Below are 23,687 nucleotides of genomic sequence, written 5' to 3'. Positions count from 1 at the left end.
GCTCATCTCATGCGATGCATCGCTTTCCTAGCGTCCACACTCCCATGCAGCCGGTTCGACATGAGCATCAATTCGCGAGGCGAAAGGGCGCGAGATGGAAATCAGATGTCGACCCCGCCTGACCCCTGGGCGATTACGGGGACTAACCCCGTGGGAGACTCGTTTAGTGGGAGACGAGACTCTCATTTAGTGGGAGACGAGACTCTCGTTTAGTGCGAGGTGGGGAAGACGATAACGGTTGGGCTGGACTCGCCTTGGCTACCTACTGTGCTGTGTGCATGCATACCGGCAGTGCCTTGTTAATCTACGCCAGTCTTTTTCCATTTCCCTCTCAGAACACGTAACGAAACTCGTGGTTCTCGCGGTCGGTCAGGTCAAAAAAACTCGCTGTTCTCCGTATGCACCTCGCCTGCATGAAGTCGGCCCCGCCGCTTGTTCTCCCACCGGTAGTAGAGCATCAGCATCCCAGTCAAGACGGCCGCCGAGGCCGTGGTGACAGCCATGACGATTTTAGCGGGGATATACTCGGGCGCGTCCTCCTCGCGGAAAGTAAGGGGGCCGATGATGTTGCCAGCGCCTGAAGTCAATTGAGTTAACGTCTCCGGCCGAAGACTCGGCCTGCGCCGGCTGGACGGCCTGGAAATGAAATACGACTTACAAAAAGAGATGAGGACAATGGCGTTCATGGTGACCTTCTTGGTATGGCCCGCGTAGTTGGCGCCCGCATACGAGTACTGGACAAGTCCATCTTCTCAGCATGGTTCTATCGGCGTCATATGTCGATGGTGCTACACCACTTTGTAGACGAACAAAAGAAAGATCGACGTACCATCAAAGGTAATGAGGAGCCGATGAAGTTCGCCAGATAGTTCCCAACCATCTTTCCTGCAACATGCCCTTCCGAAGGCAGGAAAGCCATCAAACAGCTCCCCAAGAACCCGATCCCCAGAAGCAAAATGATACCCGGTCCGCGAAGCCCGAACTTCCCCGCGAACCAAGTGGCGCCGAGGGTGCACAGGATGGCAATGGCGCCGGAAGGCATGGACAGCAGCGCCGTCTGCTTGGACGTCCAGCCGAAGCTCTGGATGACCGTGGCCTGGTAGCTGCTGATGAAGCCGTTGGGGATGTTGGACGTGAGGACCATGAGCGCGAGCAAGTAGGTCTGGGGGTCGGCGAGGCACTCGAGGAACTGCGGCGGCTTGAAGTGCTTGTTCTCGACGCCCGTCATGTTGGTGCGCAGGCGCTCGATGGCCCAGCGCTTCTCCTGCTCCGATAGCCGCGCCGTCATCGGGTTGTCGGGCATGAACAGCAGCACCAGGACCCCGACGGCGATGGTCGCGAGCCCCCACACCAGGAACATGACCTGCCACGATTTAAAGTCGGCACGGGTGTAGTGCTGGAAGCCAAAGGAAGTGAGCGCGCCCACGATCTTGGCCACGCCCGTGCCGACGTACCAGAACCCGACCCGCGGCGGCTGCTCCGACTTCTTGTACCACATGGTCGTGATCAGGATCAGGGCGGGTGCCACCGAGGCCTCAAAACACCCCAGAAGAACCCGCAAGGAGACGAGACCGGCCCAGCTGTGCGAGGTTGAGTTACAAGTGACCATGAGACCCCACAGACAGACATTGACGCCCAGGAACTTGGCGGTAGGCAGCCTCTGCATCAGGTAGGCCGTCGGGAATTCGAATGCCAGGTATGTGACATAGAACACGGTCGCCAACTCGGAGTACTGATCCCCGGTGATGCTAGTATCTTTCCTCAGCCCCATGACGTTGGCATAGTTGACTGAACATTGTTAGGTTTTAAGATGTCTTTCATTTTGGCCTACTCATCCAGTGATACGCACTCAATGTCTTGTCTAGGTATTGCAAGAAGTAGCATCCAACTACGAGCTTCATTAGCTACTTGTGCATCATTCACACAGAGGCATTCTTATATAAATACATACACATCAAGGGGACGATCCTGAGATCGATTTTTCGCAGTAGGCTCTTCTCATCCTCTCGTGTCATCTCGGTCATTTCGCCCGCATTGACATACTGAAGAGCGGCATCCCCATCCTGAACCAGTACAGGGCCTTTGCCCACGGCTTCCTTTTCGTTGGACATTATACACAAGTGAAGAACAGGTTATCCGGAGTAGATGGGATCAAATGTAGACAAACCCGACGAAGGCATTGCTTTCTCCATGTTCTCCCCGCGTGGCGACTCATATATGACCATCTTAGCTGCTGTCGGTCCCTACCGAAAGGACTCTCCCCCTATCCAGACGTCATGTGGCAGCTCCCCCGCATTTGGGTGATAAGAGTGCCGGGGCAGAACCGGACGAGGGGAGAGCTGACTAAAATTGCAGAGACTCTCGAGATGCCAAGGCGGGTGTCCAATACCGTACCATGTCATGCGTGTCCTTGAGGAGTATTGTAGGTCTTTGGATAGATAAGTAGACACGACGCTACACCTGATACAGGCAATATTTGGAGTTCAAATGTTGGAGAGCTTGGCTGTTATCTTAGCAGTAGAGACATACAGCAACTAGCATGGCGTCGGAGAGGTGCCGATTCACTGTCGAATAGTACCGAACCGAGTGATTGACAGTGAATCAGACACAGCGCCCATGATTCTCCCGACGATTGGCGTGTATGGCCGGATCCTGCCCAATGCGGGGCTTGATTCACTCGCTGCACTCTTAGCCTCTTCACCAGCAAAAAAAGAGAAAGGCCGTGATCTCGAGGTGCATCAACGCCACGAGCAAATTGATCACGCAACTTTTCGGGCACTCATGAAACAAACAGAATAGATCGCAGTAGTGTCGACGAATAGGATGCAATCCCACATTGCTAAAGAGCCTCACTCCCATGTAGACTCATCAGTCGTTACGAGAATTTAATCTCGGCTGAGTTACGGGTCGAAGCTCCCCAGATCGAGCGATTTGGGAATGGAGTCATGTTTCGCAGACCAAGAAAGAACGAAGAAAAAAAAACTTTGCTGCCTCGACTAGAGGCCAAGCGTGTTACGCCGATTGGACGTCCCACTGGCCATCTGACTGGGTTTTTTTTCCTTCGTCTTCATTTTCTCTTTGGCAATTTCCTGTAAGTCCCACGGTGGCATCTCGAACTGCTTGACAGGCGCCCCTACGAGCCCCCTCACCTGTTCGTCCTTGGCCCAAAGGTTCAAACGGCGGCTTCTTCAGGGCGGGCGGGCCGCGCGGTGCGCCTAGCCAGCAGCGGCAGATAATCCAGGCACAAGAGGCAGGGGCAGGGGCAGGGGCAGGGGCAGCCTTGTGGGAAACGAAACGGGGCGTTGCCCTCGATAGCCCTCGATAGCCCTCGATAGCAGCTGATTGCAGCGCATAGGGCTGATCAGAGGCTCAATCGAAGATCGATAAGGACGAAGTCGTCATCGTTTTTTTCTCTTGCCGGGCCCAGGTAAACCATTCGGGCCGCTAGAGACAGCGACGCGGCCATCTAGGGGTCCGTGACTCCATTGGTGCCTGACGCCGGCTGACGGCCTAGCGCCGGTCCTCTTGCTTCTTGCCGGGGGCTTCCCTGCGATGCTGGGAAGAGGATATCCGAGGATAGAAGAAGCCTCGTGTAACGGGCCTCGCCTGCCTTCAAGTCGATTTTGCTCATAAATAGGTGTCCTCGACGAGGTCCTGAAGGTAAGTTGAGAGAAGTCATTGCAAAGTCAAGCGACCCGTACCGTCTATCTACAAGACAGGTTTCGAAGCAACACATTCTGTATAATATCCGACATCTCAACTCTTTCTTCGTTTCCAACATCTTTTCGAAGACCTATCTTAACACTACGAGAGCCTACCAAATCAGCGATTCCCATAGCAAAGCGGCCTCACAACTTCATAATTAAATCAAATCATGCCTTCGCTCCACAAAGCCACCACCACCAAGCAACATACCAACAGCAACAAGAAGCAGCAGGTCTGCTGCCCCTCATGTGGGCGCTCCAATATCCTCTGGTATCAGCGGTTCAACAGCCTCTTTGACGGCCTCTTCTCCGGCTGGACAGGTTACGCAGGCATTGCCGCGACCATCATCACGATTAGTGAAAACATCAAGTCCGTATTCCCGAGCAGCATCCCCAGAGAGCTAGCCAGTCGCTTCTACAACTTCTTCGAGCTCGCCCGGGCCAAGAAGCAAGGCATATGGTGGCACATCGGGGACCGGATATGTCGCTTTGGCACGAGGACCCAAGATGTCGGCTTGAAGGCCAAGCACCACGCAGCAGCAAAGGCCGAGAAGAAGCCGAGAAGGCACAGGCGATCAAACAGCCGATTGCTCACTTGGATTCGCCGTGGAGAAGTGTACGAGGGATTGGACGGCGAGAGGGTCAGAATCGAGTAAGGTGTGGAATAGGTGCCTCTGTAACAACAAGGAAAGGACAACGAGTCAAAGCGTTGTTATACTTGGCGATGTAGGATACAGGAAGCTACATTGAATCTTCAGCATTTGGATACTAGGGATCGGGCATTGGGCATTGGGCAAAGGCGTTATTGTAGAGTATAACTCGCTTCGGATAGTTCAGACTGATTAAAGCAGCGACATTCTGTTTTCAATTGACACATGAGACGCGGTACAATTTCCCAACCGTAGTGCATCTCATGGTTGTTAATCCATTCAGTGGCACTCCATTAAGGAAGTTGGCTACCGTCCACGGCGCAGGCACCGTGACTGGCCAATCCAGTGACTTGTGTCAAATTCAAGTACACTCTTGGCGATGCTTCTTCCAATCCGCCTTCTGGCACTCCTTGGAACAATAAGCGACTTCCTTGCATCGGGAACACTGCATCAGCTTGCCACCGTCCGCTTTCCGGGTCTTGCCACAGCCGCGGCACTTCTCCGATATATCCATCTGCTGCATGTCTTGCCCGAGCGGTGCTAACGTCGACATATCCACGATGTCCTCGACAAAGGGCACCGAGAATGCAGGGCTGATGGCCGCACGTACCATGTACTTGGAGGCATTCTTCCACTCCGGAAGCTTCGTGTACTTCTTGGGCAGCTTGCCCTGGCCGCAGCTGCAGAGGAACTGTTCACCCATCTCCAGGCTCAGTGGAATCTGGGCGCCGGCCTTCTTATACTCGCATTCCGTGGTGTGGTTCCAGGTACGACACCGTTCCACCATGTCGGGGATGGCCTGCTTCCAGAGACGGAGTTCCTCGTCGTTCACGTTGATCGCACATATCTCAAGCTCACGCATGACAAGGAAGAACTCCTCCAGCTTTTTCGATAGGACAAGGTCAAGAGTAAGCGGCAAAATAGCAGCATCTAAGACCACCGAGCCTGCAGCGGTGTCAATGCGGATGCACTGGATAATGATCAGAATGCAGATGCCCTTGTCAGGCTGATTGAGGGAGAAGAGGCCCGTTTGACCACCTTGGAGACCGGATGCTAGCATGAACATAGTGAAAATTGACTCTTTGAAGTTAACACGCAAGTCTGTGGTGCAGCCCTCAGGGGTCTTGCCCGTATCCCGCAGGCGTTTCTCCCGGACGGAGAAATGGTGGGAGGTCAAAGTGATCAGCCACTGGTTAAAGTGCTTATGCTCTGTGTCTAAGTTGACGATCGGTAGCCCGTCCAGCCCGAGGTTTTGGCCATTCAGTGCGATCGGTATAGCATTGGGCCCGGTGGTCATCGGATAGAGGTAACTCGCCAGGGCCTTGGACTTTAAGGGATCTGCGAGTGGCGCGATGACTTCAACATACGAAGACTTCCGCGCAACCCTCGTTTTGCTGGCTCCTTGGTCAACGGGTACTGGATATGTGATTGGGAGGACTAGAATATCCTTGCCAAAGACAATTTCGATTGTAAACGGTGAACTTTGCCGTAGTTCGATTGGTACTTTGTCGGCCAAGAGTTTCTTTCCTTCATCAGTGGTGATGTCGACATGTCCAGTGAGTGAAATCAGTCTTGCCGAGTTAACATCCACATCTGCGGTGATTTGAAACGGTTGCTTTGTGCCGCTCGTGGGTTGTTGGACTTGACTATCGGGTTTAGATTCCAGCGCAGGCAATCCAGGCAGCTTCTTTGTAACGAAGACATGTGCAGCATCCGCCAGATTCGTCTCGTAGACTATCATCTCGGGACCAAACCCGGCATTCCCATAGACAGACAAAGATTGCGCTGTCGTTTGAATCCTAAGACTGATCCGGGCCGATCCGGGCTCAGCCTGTAAAAGGGCAGTTGGCACCATCAACGAGGCTACAATATTCGAACTTCCGCTCCACCCACTGAAATCCGGTTCGAGAGACACTTGGAAGGCATCCTCTCTTGGATGGTATTGAGGCTTGAGGCTTCCAAATGCAAGCTGCACGCCAGCGAATAAGCTTTTCCACTGGTCTGGCCTACTTGATGAAAGCCCAACTTGGAGGGTCGGTGCACATTTCTTCGAAGGATCTGCAATATAGATCTTGTCGAAACGAGCCCTTGGTACTACCAAGGTCACAGCGACAGTTTCAGGAACAACATTCCACGCGTTAAAGTCGTCGGCTTTAGAATCTCGTTTGATCTGCTTCTGTAGCCACTCATCAGTGAAGATTCCCATCGTGTGCATAAAGACGGCCAGTTCTTGCACGTAGAGACTACCAAGAAGTAATTTGTGGTCACTGCTAATCATGTCTTTCAAAGACCGATAGACAAGTGGCCAGTCGGTGTCAATGGTTGTGCGGGCATGCTTGAGGAGGGCAACTAGGCTGCCACGATGATATCTTGGATAGGCGCTCTTCCGCATTGATATGAGCATCTCATCTTCGGAAGCCCCCATGAAGCCGGATGGGTCTTCGTACTCAAACATGTGATGATACATGCTGAAGAAGACACTACTCAGCACTGCGGGGTCAACGTAGAGCATTGGAGCTGGGCCGCCCGAGATCAAGGCAGAACAGTCGCGTTTCCAAGCGATCCTGGAATGGAGATGATCTTGGTTCTTCTTGTTGTAGATCGCCCCGATCACAAATGCATCCACAGAGGATATGGAAGTGGCGTTAGTCCATGAATCCACCGCGCTTACACCTAAGATGAGAGATGACATGGGCGCGTGGCCGAGAAGCAGATCATCCAACTCAGCTTGACGGCGATTCGCCCCTTTCATTAGGGTTTCGATATACAGGGTCGAGCTGCAGACCGGTTTCAGTAGAGGAGAAGCCGATACTAAAAGGTTCACAGCGCCGAGGTGGTCTGCGAGGTTCGACGTGTCCACGACATCGAAGAGAAGGCCCTTGTTGTCCAAAGAGGAGTAAGCATCCAGATCCAACTCATATCCAGACATATCGAACTGACGGCGATACACTGTTGCAGCATTGTTGCTAGCGACTCTAGCATCCTTCAAGGCTTGGCAAAGTTGAGCGCATCCGCGATTGCAAATGTCACGTTCACACCGAGCTTCAGTTGATTCTGGAAGGCACCAACCCACTCTCGGAACTGGGTTGTAGCAGCTTGGACCAGTTGCCCCATTCCTTGACTCTGGCCTTTGGGTTCAAGAGGCGAACCAGGAGCGAGTTTTGCGACGGCTGGAGCTAGATGAAATCCAAGAACAGGATCTGTTGCTCGGTGAAGTAGCGTGTGTTTCGATAGGATACCGCCCATGAGAGGATTTGGCAATTGAACATTCGACTCGGTAAGACTACCTATTTTCCAGTACTCGCTGTGAGTATGAGGGAGTATTTTCAAAGCATGGAGTGCGACTGGAGAAGCCGATCGAATGCCTGTCAACATGAAGTTAACCCCCCCTTCGTCGTCCAGCTGTTGGGTTCTCCGCAATTCCTTCTCAAACGCAGGCTTGTCGGCGGCTCTAGCTGCCTTCAGACATTTAGTCCAGAAATCTCTGGCAAAGCTTAGGGATCCTTCGTCACAGAAAGAAACAGCCTTGCCATATTGGCTCTGACGCCATGCCTCTAGAGAACTGGAAATTGCAAGCAGTTTCTCTAGCTGGGCCTCGAGAACGACTGCGGAGGCCTTGGTCAGATAGAGATCATAGTAGATGTTCCACAAGACACTGGAGTCATGTTTATCATCTCCTTCTATAATGAGTGACAGAAGCAAAACATTCCTCCCTGCAATTGCGTTAGAACATCAGAGTTACGAGCGCCAGGGGTTCTACTTGCCTGCCACTGCACTTTCGATGTCACAGCACGTGAAGTGGAGTTTGCGGGGAGCTGAGCCATGTTAGCTATCGTTCGCCAGTGATGCACTCAACGAGACATACGAAGCCCGACATTTGCGTAGGCTGTGTAGAGAATGTTACGAAGATCTCCTGATCCAAGGAGCAAGATGTCGGCGTCGACCCCTTGGGGCAGGCCGCGGGTCAGGCAGACAGCCGGTGTGTTACCGATTGGGTAGAACTGCGATATGTAACTGGCCACCGTCGGAACCGGCATTTTGACCTCCGAGCCGAGAAACAAGTGGCAGGACGTACGTAGTCTAGACGCGAGCTGGATTTCTGAGTGGGAAAGCGGATGAGCCGGTATCCAATGCCAATAGCTAGTTGAGAAATCTAAAAGAGATGGTGCCCAATGTTTTCTACTTGAGGCGGGGTCTTTGGCATTGTTTGTTACCTTGATATTGACTCAACTCACTGGGGAGAGGATACGGGGCTGCGGCCGGGTTGCCCCGCATGCAATGTGGACAAAGATGGTCAGTTCTACAACTGGATATCACGCATGAACACTGGGAATGCAGTATTCAAAGGGAACAGTTATATCGCGGATTTGCATTTTACTGCGAACTAGCTGTGCTAAGTACTTCAAGTTCACGATTCTTAGCCAAGGGACACAGTATGATCAGACTTTCAACCCAATGCATTTCTTTTACGAGTCGAAACCACCTCAAGGAACTTCAGAAATTTTCCTTAGCCAAAAACCAGAACCAAGACCGCTGAACCGAGTCGCTCGCGACAGACGGGTCCAAGTGGGAAACGCCGACGCGCCCAACCAGACCACCAATGGAGGAATCCCCCAAGTGCAGTATATAATGAACCACCCGCCTGCTCCGCCTTCTCCTTCCTCCTCTCCCACCCTTCCCCTTTCCCCCTAATCCAACGAGACGGAAAATCATTCCAAATCATCCCACATCCACACGCTCAAACAAACAGGTTCTGTGTCGTTCTATTATACATCATTCCCCGGCCTGTTGGCGATTGGGGAAACAAGAACTTCGTTATTCCTAAACCGGAAGAAGAAGAAAAAAAGAATTATTACGTTCCAAACATGAGCTTCGTAAGTCCTAAAGCCATTCGAAAGGGGCACTTTGCCTGCCGCCTCGTCCGTCGAAGAAATAAACCCAAAACCAGGGCGCAAACAAAACTTGCAGGGCTCGCCAGGAGAAAAAACCAAGAATCCTGAACAAGAGAGTTACCAGAAACATGATCACCAAGTACATTAGTTGCTGCCGAAGAAGAGGTCATCGTTGGAAGTGAACATGCCAACGGTGCTGTCAAACGCATCATCGAACTTGCTGTCTCCTCCGAGCATGAGCATGTTCGGGTCGCTGTGGGTGAACTGCAGCAGAATGTCATCGTCGCTGCTCTCCAGGCCCGTCAAGTTCGCCATGTTGGAACTGTCGGCCCCCGCGCTGATCATCACATCATGACCCGGAGCGATCGGCTCGCTGTCAAAGTAGCGATTGGAAGACGGAGGCGAAGAAGACTGAGACAGCTCCGGCGGCTCGTTGTATTGACTCGAGATGCTCTTTGCTGGTGATGGCGGGTGCGACGGCAGATCCGTCACGGCCTCTGGGTGGAGCGACATGTGCGACAGCTGCGAGACATACGAGTGTATGCTTGCAGCAGACGGCGAATGTGCGCTGGCCGCGTGGTCCAATTCGAGAGTGGGCATCGCCGCGGTGGAAGACCCGACGCCTTGGAGCTTGCTCGGGTTCATCGTTATCCCACCCACCGATATATCCTGCATTATGTCGTCCATCATGTCGAAGTCTGTTTCAACAGCTTCAGGCGAGTTGACTGCTGAGCTATCCGAGTATCCTGATAGGGACGAAGTTGATGATATTGACTGGTTCTTCTGGCGCGTGCGAGCTGACTTGTCTTTCCGCTCATCCATATCAGGACGATGCTTGCGTGGACGTCCTCGCTTCACCACCTTTCTCACCACTCCGTCGAAGGCTCCGATGCACATGCCGCGTTGCTTGTGCCGAGTCAGAGCATCGTGTCGGGCAAAGCTGTTTCCACATTCGCAGGGGTACGGCTTGATGCCCGTGTGGATCTTGGCATGACGCTTGAGATCGTGTTGACGAACGAAGCACTTCTGGCAGGTGGGGCACTTGTACTGTCGGTCGTTCAAGTGTGTCTGAACGTGTGATTTGATATTCTCTTTCCTGCCGAAACGTTTGTTGCAGTCCTCGAAGACGCAGACCCACTTGTTGTCTTTGGGGTCCGGCCCTTCGATGTACTGGTGGATTTCTTCCATGGTGATACCGGTAGTCAACTTGGTTTGCTCAATATCAATGTCTGCAATACTGGCGGCACTTGCGATGCTTGCCACAGATTCCGTTCGTCGGTGAGGCGAAACGCGACACGAGGGCATCTCGGTCGACTGTGATCCATCACCAGGAGTGCAATCAGATACGGCGTCCAACTGGCGGAGGTCTGGCTTGACATCCAAGTCGAGAGGCGCTTGGAACTCGTTCATGAACGGCGTTGTCATGGGTGAAGCATGATGGGAAAAGTCGGAGCTGGCGCTGAGGGGATGCGATGGACGAGGCATGCCATGGAATTGGGTCTGGATGGTCATACCGCCATTCATCTGACCCATAGCGAGGTAGTTAGTGTCCTGGACCGACGCTGCCTCGTATGCTCCTGGCATGGGCATGGTGTGCGATCGTGCTGGTGCAGGGGCGATGGCTTGAACTTCAGCGGCTTGCCGCATCTCGTCGAACGTGGTTCTGGAGCGCTGGTTTGCGCGGTTGGGCTTGATGGTCTCCTCCATGGACTCGTCGTATCCTTCGGCAAATCTCTGGGGCACACGGCTGTGCTTAATGGTTCGGTTGTGAGGTGTGTCCGAAGGTGTTGCTGGGAAGTAGTCTGGCTCCGTTGTTAGCTGTGAGCCCGTACGCATCTGGATGCTATATCTGTACTCACCTGTAGCATTCTGATGAGGAGGCGTAAGTGGTCTCTGCGAACCTTCCATTCCTGGATGCATTTGTTCGAACTTGGCCACTCTGTCCATGATGCCGTTACTTATTCTTCTGGAGCTGCGCCTCGAATGTGAAGTCTCTCCTTCGGAGATCCATCCTTGTCCTCCATTCGGGCTGTCGCTGAAGTTCATAAATGTGGGCGTGGACATGGAGCTAGAAGGGTACAGCTCAAAATCTTGGGATGAGGCCACGCTCTCCGAGAAACTCCCCTGATTCCTCTTCATCATCATGTTCATCTGCGCCTCATAAAAGTTAAACTGCATGTTCATCTCCTGCTGGGGTGGGAGCCCGTCGAAGCAGTTGGGATCAAACCCTTGCATCTGGGGGGTCCCGTGTGGGGACATTAAGTAGTTCTCGTCATTTGCCAAGTTCGAGATCGCTTGCTGAGAGTGGCCCGGGCGAGCTATGCGTTGCTGCTGCGTTTCTCGCAGCACATGCTGTGGTGTCTGATTTAATCCTGTGTTAGTACTGTGTTCACTTACCGTTGGGAACTCCTGCCGTGTCGGTGTATGCATCGGGTGTCGGCGGGTGTCCAGGCTCATGCCTCGTCGATGGGACATCCGCTGTCGTTGTTGTTGCTGTTGTTGCTGATGTGGATGCATATGCGGCAGGTTACTGTTGGTGGCGATCTTCATCGCTTCTGTGGCCGTTGGTGTCGAATTTTGTCGTCTGTGTTGTCGTAGTTGTTGTTGACGGGCCTGAAGACCGCTCTGGGGCGGATGGGACAGCATTATGAAGGAGTCGAGTCCGGAATTGGGGGGGTTAGTTGTCGATAGATGTTGATTCGCCTATGGGCTATCAATTGATCCGTAACTATATCGGGGCCAGCCAGTCAGTCATTTGCAGTCTTCCTCCCCCTTCCGAGGCAGTCGATTGCAGGGAGGTACGGGCACTCACCTCACGCAGCGCAAGCCAGTCTGGCCGGGCAATTAAGCTCGTTGGATTGTACTCAGCAGCGACCGAACTTGACAGAACGAGAACTAGAAGATGTCAATAGGCCTTATTCAGGCAGTTGGAGATGTGAGCGTTAGTCTAGTTTAAAAACCAGAGAGGGTAGTGGAGGTGGTAGACGTGGTTTAGACGTGGTCTGGATGGGTTTGGATAGAGTATTGCCTCGTTGCGGATGGTTCTCGACGAGATTCCACAAAAAGGACAGCACAGAGGTAGGATAGATACAGAGATCTGGAGTTGTGCAATCCCGGACGGCGCGATGGGTTGTTGCAGGAGGACCTAAAGATAAGTCCGGATCGCTTTGTTGACCTTGGAGATGTTCTGCGTTGCCAGGGGCGACGACGGGGAACTTGTGTGGTGGGAGTCTGAGCTTTGGCGCTGGATCGACCAAATCGGGGCTCGGGTCTGGCGTGGAGGGGCCTAATTCTGGCCCAGGAACCAAGGATGAGCCGCCAGTTTGGGAATCGTCTAGCTGATCCCGGCGCTGCTTCTTGACCGAGTTTCAGCGCTAATGCTGCTTCCCACCCGCGCCCGGCCCAATTCAACCTTAAAGCGCAACATGTGAAACGTCATCCTCATCGCTGCTGACTGACTGCTTCCAAGCTCGTATACCCGCGGGCGGACCTTATTTGCGCAAATAAGACAAGGGAGGGAGTCTGTGAAGATGTCATTCTTCCGGCGTTATTGATCTGGAAATGGGAAATGGCACGTTTTCCAGACTGGCCCCCATCAAATGTGTCCGAATGTGTCCCGTTGCATGGCATTTTAAGCCGGTTTTTTTGGTGCCGGGTTTCGATTGTAGTAGTACTGGACCAACTTTTTTTTTCCTTTCCTTCTCTCTCTGTTAGCTGACTGTCCCAGACAGACAGCAAGCCAGACTTCCAAGCTACGAGCCTGCCAATGTTGACACCCAGCTGCAGGTGCCCGAGCAACGCCGCAACAACATACGGTGTCAGGTCAGGTCAGGTCAGCCACCGCCACAGCCAACACACATCATCGATCTCTCCTACCTCTGACTCGGCATATACTTGCATGCAGTCATTCGCCTTTACGATACCGACTACCATGTCCACTATTTTTTTTATCAAGCTGAACAAATATCAATTGCACAAACCACAGTGAGCAAAATTCCTAAATTTGTTGTCAACTACAATCTCTTGCTATTCGTTACCCCGTCGACGAGTGGTCGAGACACGGCAGAGAAGCAAAAACCGTTGAATACAGTGAAACACAATATCTCGCCACTTCTTTCTTCACTGGTGTGATCTGATTTGATCGGGAAGGCCATCGATTGTGGCCACATTTGCGGCTTTGCCATATGTACTCGACAGCTGCAGCTAAAATATGCAGCCCCCAGGGGCATCTGATTAGCTTGCATACGCTCAATTGCCCTTATTGCTGCCAGGTAGAATAGCATGCAGGCGGTCTACCTCTTAGGACACGCTGGCAAGTGGGCAATCTCAACGGTGAACGTCTTTCAAGAATGAGGAGAAATAGCGATCAATCACTCCCGAGCCTTTTAGGCCTGATGGAAATTCGTAGTTGTTATCTCTAGGCGGTGACTTTTTTTCTTCTTCCTGCAGGCCCGCTGTCGTGGGTAACACTATGAGGAAAATGGCCGGATTGCCGGATCCCATACTTCTCATTCCGCGAACCCCATCACCTCTGCAGTAGCCATATGCAGGGACTGCAGAGATGGCCAGAAAAGTCTGGTCGGGACGCAACACGCCGAGCGGCTATCTCTTAAAAAGAAGGGGAAGGCGGACGGGGAACAATCCCGCCGGCGTGCTGCAGGAATACGAATGCCTGTCTTGAAGTGCATCCATTGAAGACAGCCTTAACTCCGCCGCCTGACCGTCATCTTGCGGTGGGCTCTTGTGGTTCTTTCTGTATGGCTCTGGAGTTATTTATGCACTCCTCTTCTCGACGGCAATTCCATCGTCGGTTCTGACGGCCGAGGCAGATCTAGTGTGGCTAGAATTGAATCCCGTCTTTGGCTGCAGACAAGCACCCATCCAAAACATCGACCCTGCAGATTGCTTCAAGGTGGCTAGGCTACCGCGGATCGGTTTATCCTTACCTTTGATGCCATACAATCTTGAATTACTGATGCTCTCCTATTAGGTATTGTTTTTCGGCATTGATGGCGCTCGTTTCCGAGAGAGTGACAAATCTACCGTGACACTCAAAATCAAGTCGTCTTCCCGATCTGCATCGTCGTCTTGATTTCGAAGATGTACTCCGCGGAGCTGCACCTAACATGAAAGCTACCCTCGCCGGCCGTGCCATCTAAGAAGCGAGCGGATTTGGCGTCCCTTCGAGACCTCTCGCCTACGTCAGCATCATAACGAGCAAGCGTGAGTGATTGTTCTATGTTGCCAGAGGCGCCGCCCTGTGGGAAGTCGGCAGCCTTAGCAGGTAGGTTGCCCGTGGCGCCTCCGCTGGCTAGGCGATAAAAGGCAACTAGAGGCGACTCAACCTGAGATACCAGTAGACTCCCCGGTCGAGCGGACACCTCATGTGAATACAGAAGGTGATAGATGAGCAGCCAGAGAATAGTTTAAGATGAAGCACTGTCATATCGCCATCCTCGCCTAGCTTCTCTCGCCAACGGGCTGGTGGCTCATCGATATGTGCGCTCGTGTTTATGCTATCTAAGTCATATTTTTAAGACGCGCGACGGCATACTTTAGACGATCAATGGTGTGTGGTAGGGCATCTTTCTCTCTTTTTACTGCCTTTGGTATAATGGTAAAAGCTGTGCATGTCTGAGGTAGAAGAGCTGAGCATTATCTGGAGATGGTCGCATTTTACCAACTTCATCGTGGCCAGCGTGCTCGTTACACGGTGGTTATGAAGCCATGAACTACGATTCGTAAAACATGCCCCCGAAACCAACATGAGTACTATCTGCACTTCCGCCCTCATTGTAGGATACTCGCACTGCACGGGCCTCGGGGTCAGCAATGTCGATGTCTTGCTATTCTCGCGACTCGCCAGCGCAGCTGTCGCCTTGAACACCCTGGAGTCGAGCCGACCTGTTACCCAAGACGCTATTGAGCTTGCCGCTGGCTACATCGTAGCACGCACCGTCTCGGGTACTACTCACACCTCTGACTTGTGCAGCGAGCGAGACGTAGTCCGGCCAACACCTCAAGTCCTGCTAGCAGCGCCAGATCAGCTTAGCTGGTTGGACGGAGTGTTGGCGGTGTCAGCACATATAAGCAGACACATCATATCTCAAACAGACACCAAAGGCGATAGGATGAGGGCACCAAAATGAGTTTAAACTGGCAGGTGATGACCTGCCTCTGTCGACGAGGCCCCGAATGTGTGGTGACTACCGGTAGATCAGGTCACTGTATTGCACACATATAGGCCTCTTTTGATATGCAGCAGTAGCAACCACCACAACCACACTTCCTCCTCCAACAAGAACATCAATAACTTCCTCGCTGTGCCTGCTTTCCCGGCCTGGCCGAGCGGGTAGTTCTTATGGCTGCCCTTTTGGGCTATAAGTGGGTGGTCGCTAAGAGGGGGTGTCAAGGCCGCCGAAGAATTATTATTTAAAAACTTCCTTGACCTATTCTTTTTTTCAGACACAACTAACAGAATATGAAGTGACTATTTTGACGCGTTATTTCGGAGCGTAAGAGCTATAGCTATCAGGAAATGGCTACTATCTTCCTTGTCCTGATATCTGGCAACTACAGCCCGCGCATGATTTAAAGTCCAAAGACAATATAAACATTAATTTTTTGAACATATTGTATCTAAGTAGTTTTCTTTTATCTCTTACTTTGAGGTCCGTCAACTAAAGGATCAGCCAAGGCAAATTCTCGTTTGGAAATCCTTGTTCTGCAGCTTCGGGTAGGTGGGCTTCCATTCGTCTATTGTGGTTAATACCTTCATCAACCCTCTTTTCCCTATAAAAAAACGCTTGATATATATGTACCCTAGTACAACTATCCAAAAGGCTCTTTTGATCCTCCTCTGAGGATGTTTTCCGTGCTTCCATCCTTGGTCGCCACGGACGGCCGATCGTCGTACCGCACCTCGATCTTGTTCTTTACGCAGATGCTGGTGGACATAATACGGTCGTCATTGGACTTGAACATGCGACCAGATCTCCTCTCGACGCTGCGCCGCCGGGCCTGGACATCGGTCATCACGAACTCTTCGTTCCGGTCCCCCTCCATCGTCCAGGCTGTGAGGCGCCGACGCCGTCACTGCCGTGGTTCGAGGGCATCTTGTTCTGTCTTTGGTAGGGTCCCTTGCTGGCGATGTTGTTACTGTGGCTGAAGGAGGAGATGAGGCGCGGCAGGTGCTTGCGGAGGAATGGCTTGAGGCGGGTCATGCAGACACAGGCGATGCCCAGGTTCATCTCGAACAGGGACCAGATGGTGGTCGACCCTTGCGTGTAGGTGAAGTCGGGGTTCGTGGCCATGGCCTTGACGTTGGCGACACGTATGATAGAAAATATGGTTGCGCTTCGAAAACGGTCAGTCGACATGGTGATATTAGAATGTAGGTCAGAGAAACCTACGCTGACCCGAGCCCCAAGATAAGCCCTACTAGCAACTTCTGTTTCATGGGCATGACTAGACTGTGGATCATAGGGATAGGAAGTGCAATGATGATGACATCGGATATGATGTTGACGGCTGCTTGCACTATTGCCGCTTCGTTCAAGCACTGTCCGCTACCAACTGATAACGGGTTACAGGGACCAGCAAATACGACAGTGAAAGCCACCGAGTAGCCTACTATAATGAAAGCTGTCGCATATACACAGAAACGGAACGCTTTCGATGGGTTTATGCGACGATATAGGGCCAGCAAGGACAGCTTGGTCAAAGATGGCGTCCATATGTACGTTAAAGCCAAATAGGCCAAGAACTGTCAGGGGCAATATGTCAGTCAACCCCTTGATCATGTCCAATGAGGCAAAACGGGGGGTTTGGTCTCAGCACGTACGTTCAAATAGCCCTGAATATCCGTCGCTCGAGTATTCCATAAGTGCTTCCCGTACCCATTCGGCATTGCTATTGAATCTATCATCAGAATGTCTTCATTCTTCTACAAAGAATGGAGCGGCATGGCGTTCGTATGCCAGGAGAGGAGCACAAACTGTGGAACATGCCAACGGTGAAGGCTAGAGAGGAGCCCCAGGCTAAAACAATGAGAGCTATACCTGGTGTCAGTCACAGGCCTGTTAGGTGAATGGGAGATGTAAGCAAGTAGAGGGGGGGCTTGCGGTCGTCGAGAAGGAGCTCCTTAGTTATGGAAATAGATGTGTAGATTCTCGCACCAAGCAGGATAGTCGCAAAGAAGAGCGTCACTCCAGTCAGTATAATTAGTGTGGGTTGGAGATCAACCAACCCATCGAATTGAGGAACAATTCCCCTTGGGGGTGGCATCATGCCGGTTGTTGCCATTCTTGCAGCTTGGTGACGTTCGTAGATGCAAGAGAAATGGGTACACTCGAAAAGGAGAGCAGAGTCTCCTGTGATAAATAAGACATCGTCTAATGCATTATGATGGACCGACAACGAGATCTTCCTCCTCCTCATTTCGGCCTGGAGATGTAACCCGAGTCATGTATAAGAGGCCTGGGGTACGAAAACGGTTAGATCGCGGTATGGGGAGATACGCAGTTCTTGAAGGTGATCTAGCACCTAGGTGGGCAGCAGGTTTAACTGCCCGATGCCGGATCTCATGGTATCATATCATTGGATCAGTCGCTTAAAAGTGATCACTTGTCATACGAGAGGAGAAGTGTTCGTGAACCTCTTTAACGCCTTCACCGGGTAGGATTCCGGGGTGTGATCGTGTGTGACTAGTGGGACTACGCAGGATGACGAAGAGGGGTTGGGACAAGGGGGAGGCAAGCCGATCTCCCGGTTTGAGTCTGAGCAAGGGATTTCGGGCCTTGCAGGTTAATTACATGATGTGGGTGGCCCCCGCTGCCATCGTGTCATGCACTATACCTATCCGCTCTCGGGATCCGGGCACTCGGGCCCCTCCCGAGGGTATGGTAGGGTGGAGAGTTGCGGTATGTATGTATATCCATGAGGGCCATGCTCCTGACGCTACGTTCTGACAGATCTGGCCTTGCGTCTATATGCCCTTCCCTTGTGTTTCATCTCGCACAGCCATCTAGGTCAATACTCAGCAATGGGATCTGTCACGTCAGCCAAGGCCATCCCAGGGGCCATGGACATCAACGAAGCACTGCCGCTGGTCCCCGAAGACATCACAGCAGCGTGGTGCTCCAAGGTCCTGGGGAAGAAGGTCAAGTTGGCGGTCATTGCGAAGGAATACCAAGGAACCGCCAGCAAGCTGATTGTCAACTTGGCCTACGAAGGAGACAATCCTGGGCCCAGTAGCATCTGCGTCAAGGGCGGTTTCAACCCCGACCTGCTGGCGAAGATGCCTATGATAAAGTTTGTTCTTCGGAGAGAGGCCGAGTTCTATTACTACGTCGCTCCGCTTGTCGATTTACGCCTGCCGAAGCCCTATTTCTGTACCACCGACACGGTCAATGGACAAGGCATTGTGGTCATGGAGGACCTGTCCGCCGACAGCGAGTTTGGCAGTCCAATGAAGGTGAGGCTTTTCGTTGGCACTCCGTACTGCCATTTCAAATATGAGAAAAGAAGCTGATAAAGTATACGATGCCCCGTAGCCATGGGCTGTTGATACAGTCCGCGCCAACGTCGAGCAGCTGGCCAAGCTCCACGCGGGTACCTGGAACCCGGACGAGTCCAAGTTCCCCTGGCTGACGGGGAGCGACGACCTGAGCGCCAACCCGTACAAGTCCATGATCCTGGCCCTCCTGTCGCCCGCAGCTTTCGCGGACCGCTTCGGCGAGGGCAGCCGCCCGCCGATGCCGGACAAGCTGAACGACCGCGAGCGCGTCGTCGCCGCTTTCCGAACACTCTGGCATGATACCTCGGCGGGTCAGTCACGGTTCCGCTGCATCATCCACGGCGACCCGCATCTTGCCAACACGTACATCCGCGGGGAAGGGGACGGCAACGGCGAGCCGGGGTTTCTCGACTGGCAGGGTCTCTGCTTCGGGCACCCATTCCACGACCTGGCCTACTTCATGATCGGCGCGCTGACCATCGCGGACCGCCGAGCTCACGAGAAGATGCTCGTCCAGCACTACCTCAACACCCTGAATGCGTGCGGCGTCGTCCCCAAACTGCAGCTCGACGAGGTCTGGGACGAGTACCGCAAGCTTGTATTTCACGGGTTCGCCTGGGCAACGGTGGGCAAGGGGCTACAGCCCGAGGAGTACATCTTCGCCATGGCGGAGAGACACTGCACGGCCATCGTCGATCACGGCACCCTGGAGCTTTTGGAATCACTGCCGGGACATGGCACGCACTAATAGTAACTGAACAGTAGGCTGGCATGGCATGACAGACGAAGCATCTTTGACTAATTAGCAACGCTATAACACAGTAATTCATACCATCTCCTAAAACACCATCACGGCAGCCCAGAGGCAGCCGACTACAAAAGCACGCGCTTGGTTACTGCGTGGAACTGCGTGTTCCTGCTCCCACTTGAACAGAAACCTTATTCAATTACTCCGTAAACTCCTGCCTATCAGGCGTTGCAGCATAGCAGGGAGACAGGGGTTCCGGGGTGGCGCATGCGGCGTAGTACATAGAGCCAAGCATTTTGACATGAGTCTGCAATGACGGTTATTATGGAGTGCTCGGCTGATACCAACCCTGGAAAAGGTCCCAGTAACAACCTTGATCTACTAATACCAAGTAGGCAGTAGGATGGATGGGCATCAAAGTTTGTCTACCGCTTGGTACGCTACCACCGAAGACGTTAGTATCCCGAGTGGGCTGGCCTGACATGGGAATGGCCGGAAGAGGTCCCGTTCCTTGTATTCGGTACACACAAGGCGTGCTATCGATGACGAGGTACGTAACAACATGCATACAGCAATGCAGAGTCCTTTGTCCGATATTGCTTTGTGAATAGTTGAGGCTGCTGGTGCCCCTGCTCATGTAATATGTCACATTTCGCAGGCGCTGGGCGAGAGGCAGGTTGGCACACACCGGAGATTGGTGCCGTATTTGTGCAGACGGAACGGCGATGCTTAGGTCCAGCTTCTCTCTTGCTCTGGCATCTAGTATACTACCACTGTTGGCAGTCGCTCAATTGTTGAATTTTCGTCCAGTTTAGAAAACATCGTCTATGTATTCGATAGATACGCTCCTGGTAATATATACCTATATTATAGAACCCCATCATAGCTTGGGTGATCTCCCGAGATCTCCACTACACGCACTCGTTTTACTCAAGATACATTGGCCGCGTAAGACACATTGACGTCCCCGAGTGATCCTCTAGGTCACTTTCCGGGGCATTTCCTTCACTGGGCCCGAAACATGGAGCCCCAGAGATTGGGCCACCTGGGATGCCAAGCCAATCAGTAGAACGAAAATATTCTCCGGAGATTGATCATGGCGTTGAAAGAGCGAGAGACTTGGTGTAACACGGGCTGAAGAATGTCTAAATAGTGTATCTCACTTTGAACTACTCAATAATAGTGAGATTTAGCCATTCAAGAACATAGGGATGCCAGTCACAGTTGATGCGATCTGGTTGCTGCTTGCCTGAGGACATAACTAAAAACTCACGAGTAGGGCATACCAAGAAATATGAGATCACTAGGTTTAGCTAGTTCCTCTCATCATATTAGATGACGCCATCGTAATGACATTAAACGCGCCTAGATAATCGCGCTCAAAGAGAGCGCTGCGCGGTTCAACCTTAGCGGCCCTTGAAGACGGGTTTTCTCTTCTCCTTGAATGCCAACAGCGCCTCGTCCCGATCCTCCGTCTTGACAACCCGCTCGTACATGGCATTCTCCTTCTCCTCGCGCGCCCACGCGACGGCCTGAAGCCCAGCGCGGATAGCCACAGGCCCGCCCTCGCAGATCTCGGCGGCGAGGCGCACCGCCTCGGTCAGCGCCAGCTGGCGCGCCCGGGTCGCCATGGCCGAGGGCTCGCCCTTCTGCGGCTCGGCCGCCTGGTCGAGGGCGTCGCGCTCGTCCTCGGGCAGTACCTCGACCAGGCGATCCGCGATTCCCAGGAAGTAGGCCTCGGGCGCCGACACGCGGCGGCCGGTGAGGATTAGGTCGCGCGCCCGGCCCACGCCGATCAGCGCGGGCAGGCGGTGGTGCCGCCGGCGCCGGGGATGATGCCGAGGCGCGTCTCGGGCAGGCCGATGGTCGCGGTCGAGGCAAGCACGCGGAAGTGCGTCGCGAGGGCGAGCTCGAGGCCACCGCCCAGGGCCATCGAGGAGATCGCGGATATGGTGGGGATGGGGAGGTCGGAGAGGGCCGTGAAGGTGTCGCGAAGATTGGCGAGGAAATCGGCGGTCCTAATTGCGGCACATCGCGTTAGTGTATGTTGTCCCGTAATCGAGAAAGAGATGCCGCGCATAGTAGATGTGGTACTGACTCTTCTTGGGTGAAGCTGCGCCGTTCCTTCAGGTCGGCGCCGGCACAGAAGCTTGCGTCGACGGCGCTGGCGAGAACCAGAGCCCTTGTCGGGCCCTTCTGGTCCGGGCCGGCCGCTCCGCCGAAACGAGATGTCGCGGGGACTTCCTGTCCGTCGGCAGTATATTGTGATTGTACATCGTCAATTTCTGCCCTCAAAGAGGCGAGCAACGCTTTTGAGATGGCATTGCGAGCCGACGGTCTGTTCAGCTCTAGGATCCTAATGTGGCCCGGAATTGGGAGCTGGCAGATTGACGACATTGACAATGGGTCCCGTGTCGCTCGAGTAGGCTCGGACGAAACGACAGGGCGCTAAGGAGCTGAGGCGAATTCTTATTCGAGGCGGCATGACTAGTTGGGGCTTCGTGGGTGCATGGAGATGGCGGGTTGAAGCATGTCGACGGGATTCGTGAGGTGAGCTCGAACTCTCGAACTCGAATGCCGAGGCCCCCAACCCCAAGGTGGGTGATGTCGGCACCGTTGTGACCGCGGCGTTTAGCAGCGGCTAACGCCGGGTGGAAACTGCCAGCAACAACATGCCTTCTTCGTCTGCCACATCTCGAGTTAGCTACTAGGCCGCCGTCGCCATATGTACCTGTCGGTTCTCAGGCTGATTACCACTCAATATCACTCGTCAACCTGTCAGGATCGCAGCATTCCTTGCGATTCCACACCCGAATAAGCCGCCATCTCACTCTCGACCCACTTTAGTCTTACGCCACGCCACGACATATTGCGACTTCGCTTCGTCTTTGGACGGCGCCAGAGGAAGAACGAGCTCGCAAAACTTTGGCCAAATCGGTCGCCTGCTGCTAGATATTCCATCTATATAACCCTCACCATCCGGCCTTCACATTCCCAAGACTCGAGCAATTCGAATGGATCCAGCAGATGCGCCTGATGCCAACCGGCCGGCCCAGGCCGTGGGTGAACTGCCTCCGGAAGCCATTACGTTCGCGGGCCGAATGTATGACGCCGCTCGAACAGGCCATGTCGATGTCCTCAAGGAAGCTCTCCGTCTGGGCTTGCCTGCCAACATGACCAATGAGAAGGGTGACACTCTTGTATGCTATTGATGAGGCAGATGTCAACCAGCTGCAGGTTAGAAGCTAACCCACAGTCATTGCAGCTCATGCTAGCTGCATATCATGGCCACGCCGAGTTGGTGGAACTACTATTACATCACGGAGCTGACCCAAATCGTATAAACGATAGAGGCCAGAGTCCTTTGGCGGGAGCTGTATTCAAAAAGGAAGACAGAGTGGTTGAGGTGAGGCTCCCCAGTAAACTCCACGGAACACAGAACTGACACCCAGCCAGGTACTACTCCAAGGCTCAGCTGACCCAGATCTCGGATCTCCTTCGGCGATGCAGTGTGTCACTATGTTCAATCAGGAGGGCGTATGGAAAGAGAAGTTTGAGAAGGCCCCAGGCAAGGGCAAGGGCGAGACCGAAAAGCCAGCATTGCCTTAGATGATGATTTTGGAGTCTTCCCCACGTCTTGCAACTCATTCCATGCTGCCTGGAAACTGCCTGGAAATATACGCATTAGTCTTGTCAGAGGAGAGAGTCTGTCTGTTATGCCAAGATCATGCATCGCTATAAGTTATTACTCCCTGATTTCTCACGTGTAAACCAGGATGATCTGCCAGGGCCTTGCATACCTGTGCCCCTGTCCAGCTCAATGACTTATGATCGATTTCAACACATCTGGCTTGCTTGATTGGGTTGCTATGCTTTCGCAGACCCATGAAGGGCACTCTGTTTCGACGATGCATCAATGAACTCGACAGCTGAGCAGAGAACATGCTCTTGGTCACAATTAAGCTTCGACTTGATGGCATTGGTGGCTCTTTTGGTGTGGCTTGACCCGCTATCCAGTATACGGCAACAATAAAAGGCTGTTCAATACGGCCGGAGTGGTTATGCTGAACAGCCGTGCTCTTGATGGGGATGACTACAGAGCTGATCCAGGGAATTTGGCGCGTGAAAAGGGAGTATCCTGCTCTTTGGGTTAGCCAACTGCTTTAATGAGTGAAC

At 53.0% G+C, this 23,687-nt stretch overlaps 9 protein-coding genes across 9 annotated transcripts; 4 read left to right on the top strand and 5 right to left on the bottom strand.

Annotated features, from left to right (window-relative positions):
* Nucleotides 1-374: 374 nt before the first annotated feature.
* Nucleotides 375-2,111, bottom strand: PG998_001562 (uncharacterized protein; the record flags this gene model as incomplete). Its single annotated transcript, XM_066868380.1, has 5 exons — nt 375-577; nt 659-734; nt 830-1,788; nt 1,850-1,888; nt 1,952-2,111. 5 exons carry the CDS (start codon nt 2,109-2,111, stop codon nt 375-377), a joined length of 1,437 nt encoding a protein of 478 aa, XP_066736795.1.
* Nucleotides 2,112-3,874: 1,763 nt separating this feature from the next.
* Nucleotides 3,875-4,360, top strand: PG998_001561 (uncharacterized protein; the record flags this gene model as incomplete). The annotated part of the gene is made up of 1 exon (XM_066868379.1): nt 3,875-4,360. The coding sequence occupies one exon, from the start codon at nt 3,875-3,877 to the stop codon at nt 4,358-4,360; it is 486 nt and encodes a 161-aa protein (XP_066736794.1).
* A 355-nt stretch (nt 4,361-4,715) lies between these two features.
* On the bottom strand, nt 4,716-8,391 carry PG998_001560 (uncharacterized protein; the record flags this gene model as incomplete). Its single annotated transcript, XM_066868378.1, has 3 exons — nt 4,716-7,345; nt 7,393-8,067; nt 8,220-8,391. 3 exons carry the CDS (start codon nt 8,389-8,391, stop codon nt 4,716-4,718), a joined length of 3,477 nt encoding a protein of 1,158 aa, XP_066736793.1.
* Nucleotides 8,392-9,390: 999 nt separating this feature from the next.
* PG998_001559 (uncharacterized protein) lies at nt 9,391-11,892 on the bottom strand (the record flags this gene model as incomplete). Its single annotated transcript, XM_066868377.1, has 3 exons — nt 9,391-11,048; nt 11,106-11,607; nt 11,644-11,892. 3 exons carry the CDS (start codon nt 11,890-11,892, stop codon nt 9,391-9,393), a joined length of 2,409 nt encoding a protein of 802 aa, XP_066736792.1.
* A 3,119-nt stretch (nt 11,893-15,011) lies between these two features.
* PG998_001558 (uncharacterized protein) lies at nt 15,012-15,395 on the top strand (the record flags this gene model as incomplete). The annotated part of the gene is made up of 1 exon (XM_066868376.1): nt 15,012-15,395. One exon carries the CDS (start codon nt 15,012-15,014, stop codon nt 15,393-15,395), a length of 384 nt encoding a protein of 127 aa, XP_066736791.1.
* A 682-nt stretch (nt 15,396-16,077) lies between these two features.
* PG998_001557 (fucose permease) lies at nt 16,078-16,625 on the bottom strand (the record flags this gene model as incomplete). Its single annotated transcript, XM_066868375.1, has 2 exons — nt 16,078-16,266; nt 16,335-16,625. 2 exons carry the CDS (start codon nt 16,623-16,625, stop codon nt 16,078-16,080), a joined length of 480 nt encoding a protein of 159 aa, XP_066736790.1.
* Nucleotides 16,626-18,289: 1,664 nt separating this feature from the next.
* PG998_001556 (uncharacterized protein) lies at nt 18,290-19,511 on the top strand (the record flags this gene model as incomplete). The annotated part of the gene is made up of 2 exons (XM_066868374.1): nt 18,290-18,721; nt 18,801-19,511. 2 exons carry the CDS (start codon nt 18,290-18,292, stop codon nt 19,509-19,511), a joined length of 1,143 nt encoding a protein of 380 aa, XP_066736789.1.
* A 1,406-nt stretch (nt 19,512-20,917) lies between these two features.
* PG998_001555 (ClpP/crotonase-like domain-containing protein) lies at nt 20,918-21,996 on the bottom strand (the record flags this gene model as incomplete). Its single annotated transcript, XM_066868373.1, is given in 4 exon segments — nt 20,918-21,420; nt 21,432-21,529; nt 21,610-21,890; nt 21,904-21,996. 4 exon segments carry the CDS (start codon nt 21,994-21,996, stop codon nt 20,918-20,920), a joined length of 975 nt encoding a protein of 324 aa, XP_066736788.1.
* Nucleotides 21,997-22,525: 529 nt separating this feature from the next.
* On the top strand, nt 22,526-23,120 carry PG998_001554 (uncharacterized protein; the record flags this gene model as incomplete). Its single annotated transcript, XM_066868372.1, has 3 exons — nt 22,526-22,711; nt 22,777-22,917; nt 22,968-23,120. 3 exons carry the CDS (start codon nt 22,526-22,528, stop codon nt 23,118-23,120), a joined length of 480 nt encoding a protein of 159 aa, XP_066736787.1.
* Nucleotides 23,121-23,687: the final 567 nt, after the last annotated feature.

The sequence above is a fragment of the Apiospora kogelbergensis genome (genome assembly GCF_038363985.1).
Source record: "Apiospora kogelbergensis strain CBS 113332 chromosome Unknown utg000001l_segment0_segment0, whole genome shotgun sequence".
NCBI classification, from domain to species: Eukaryota; Fungi; Ascomycota; class Sordariomycetes; order Amphisphaeriales; family Apiosporaceae; genus Apiospora; species Apiospora kogelbergensis.
This window is presented reverse-complemented; position numbering and strand designations above follow the sequence as displayed.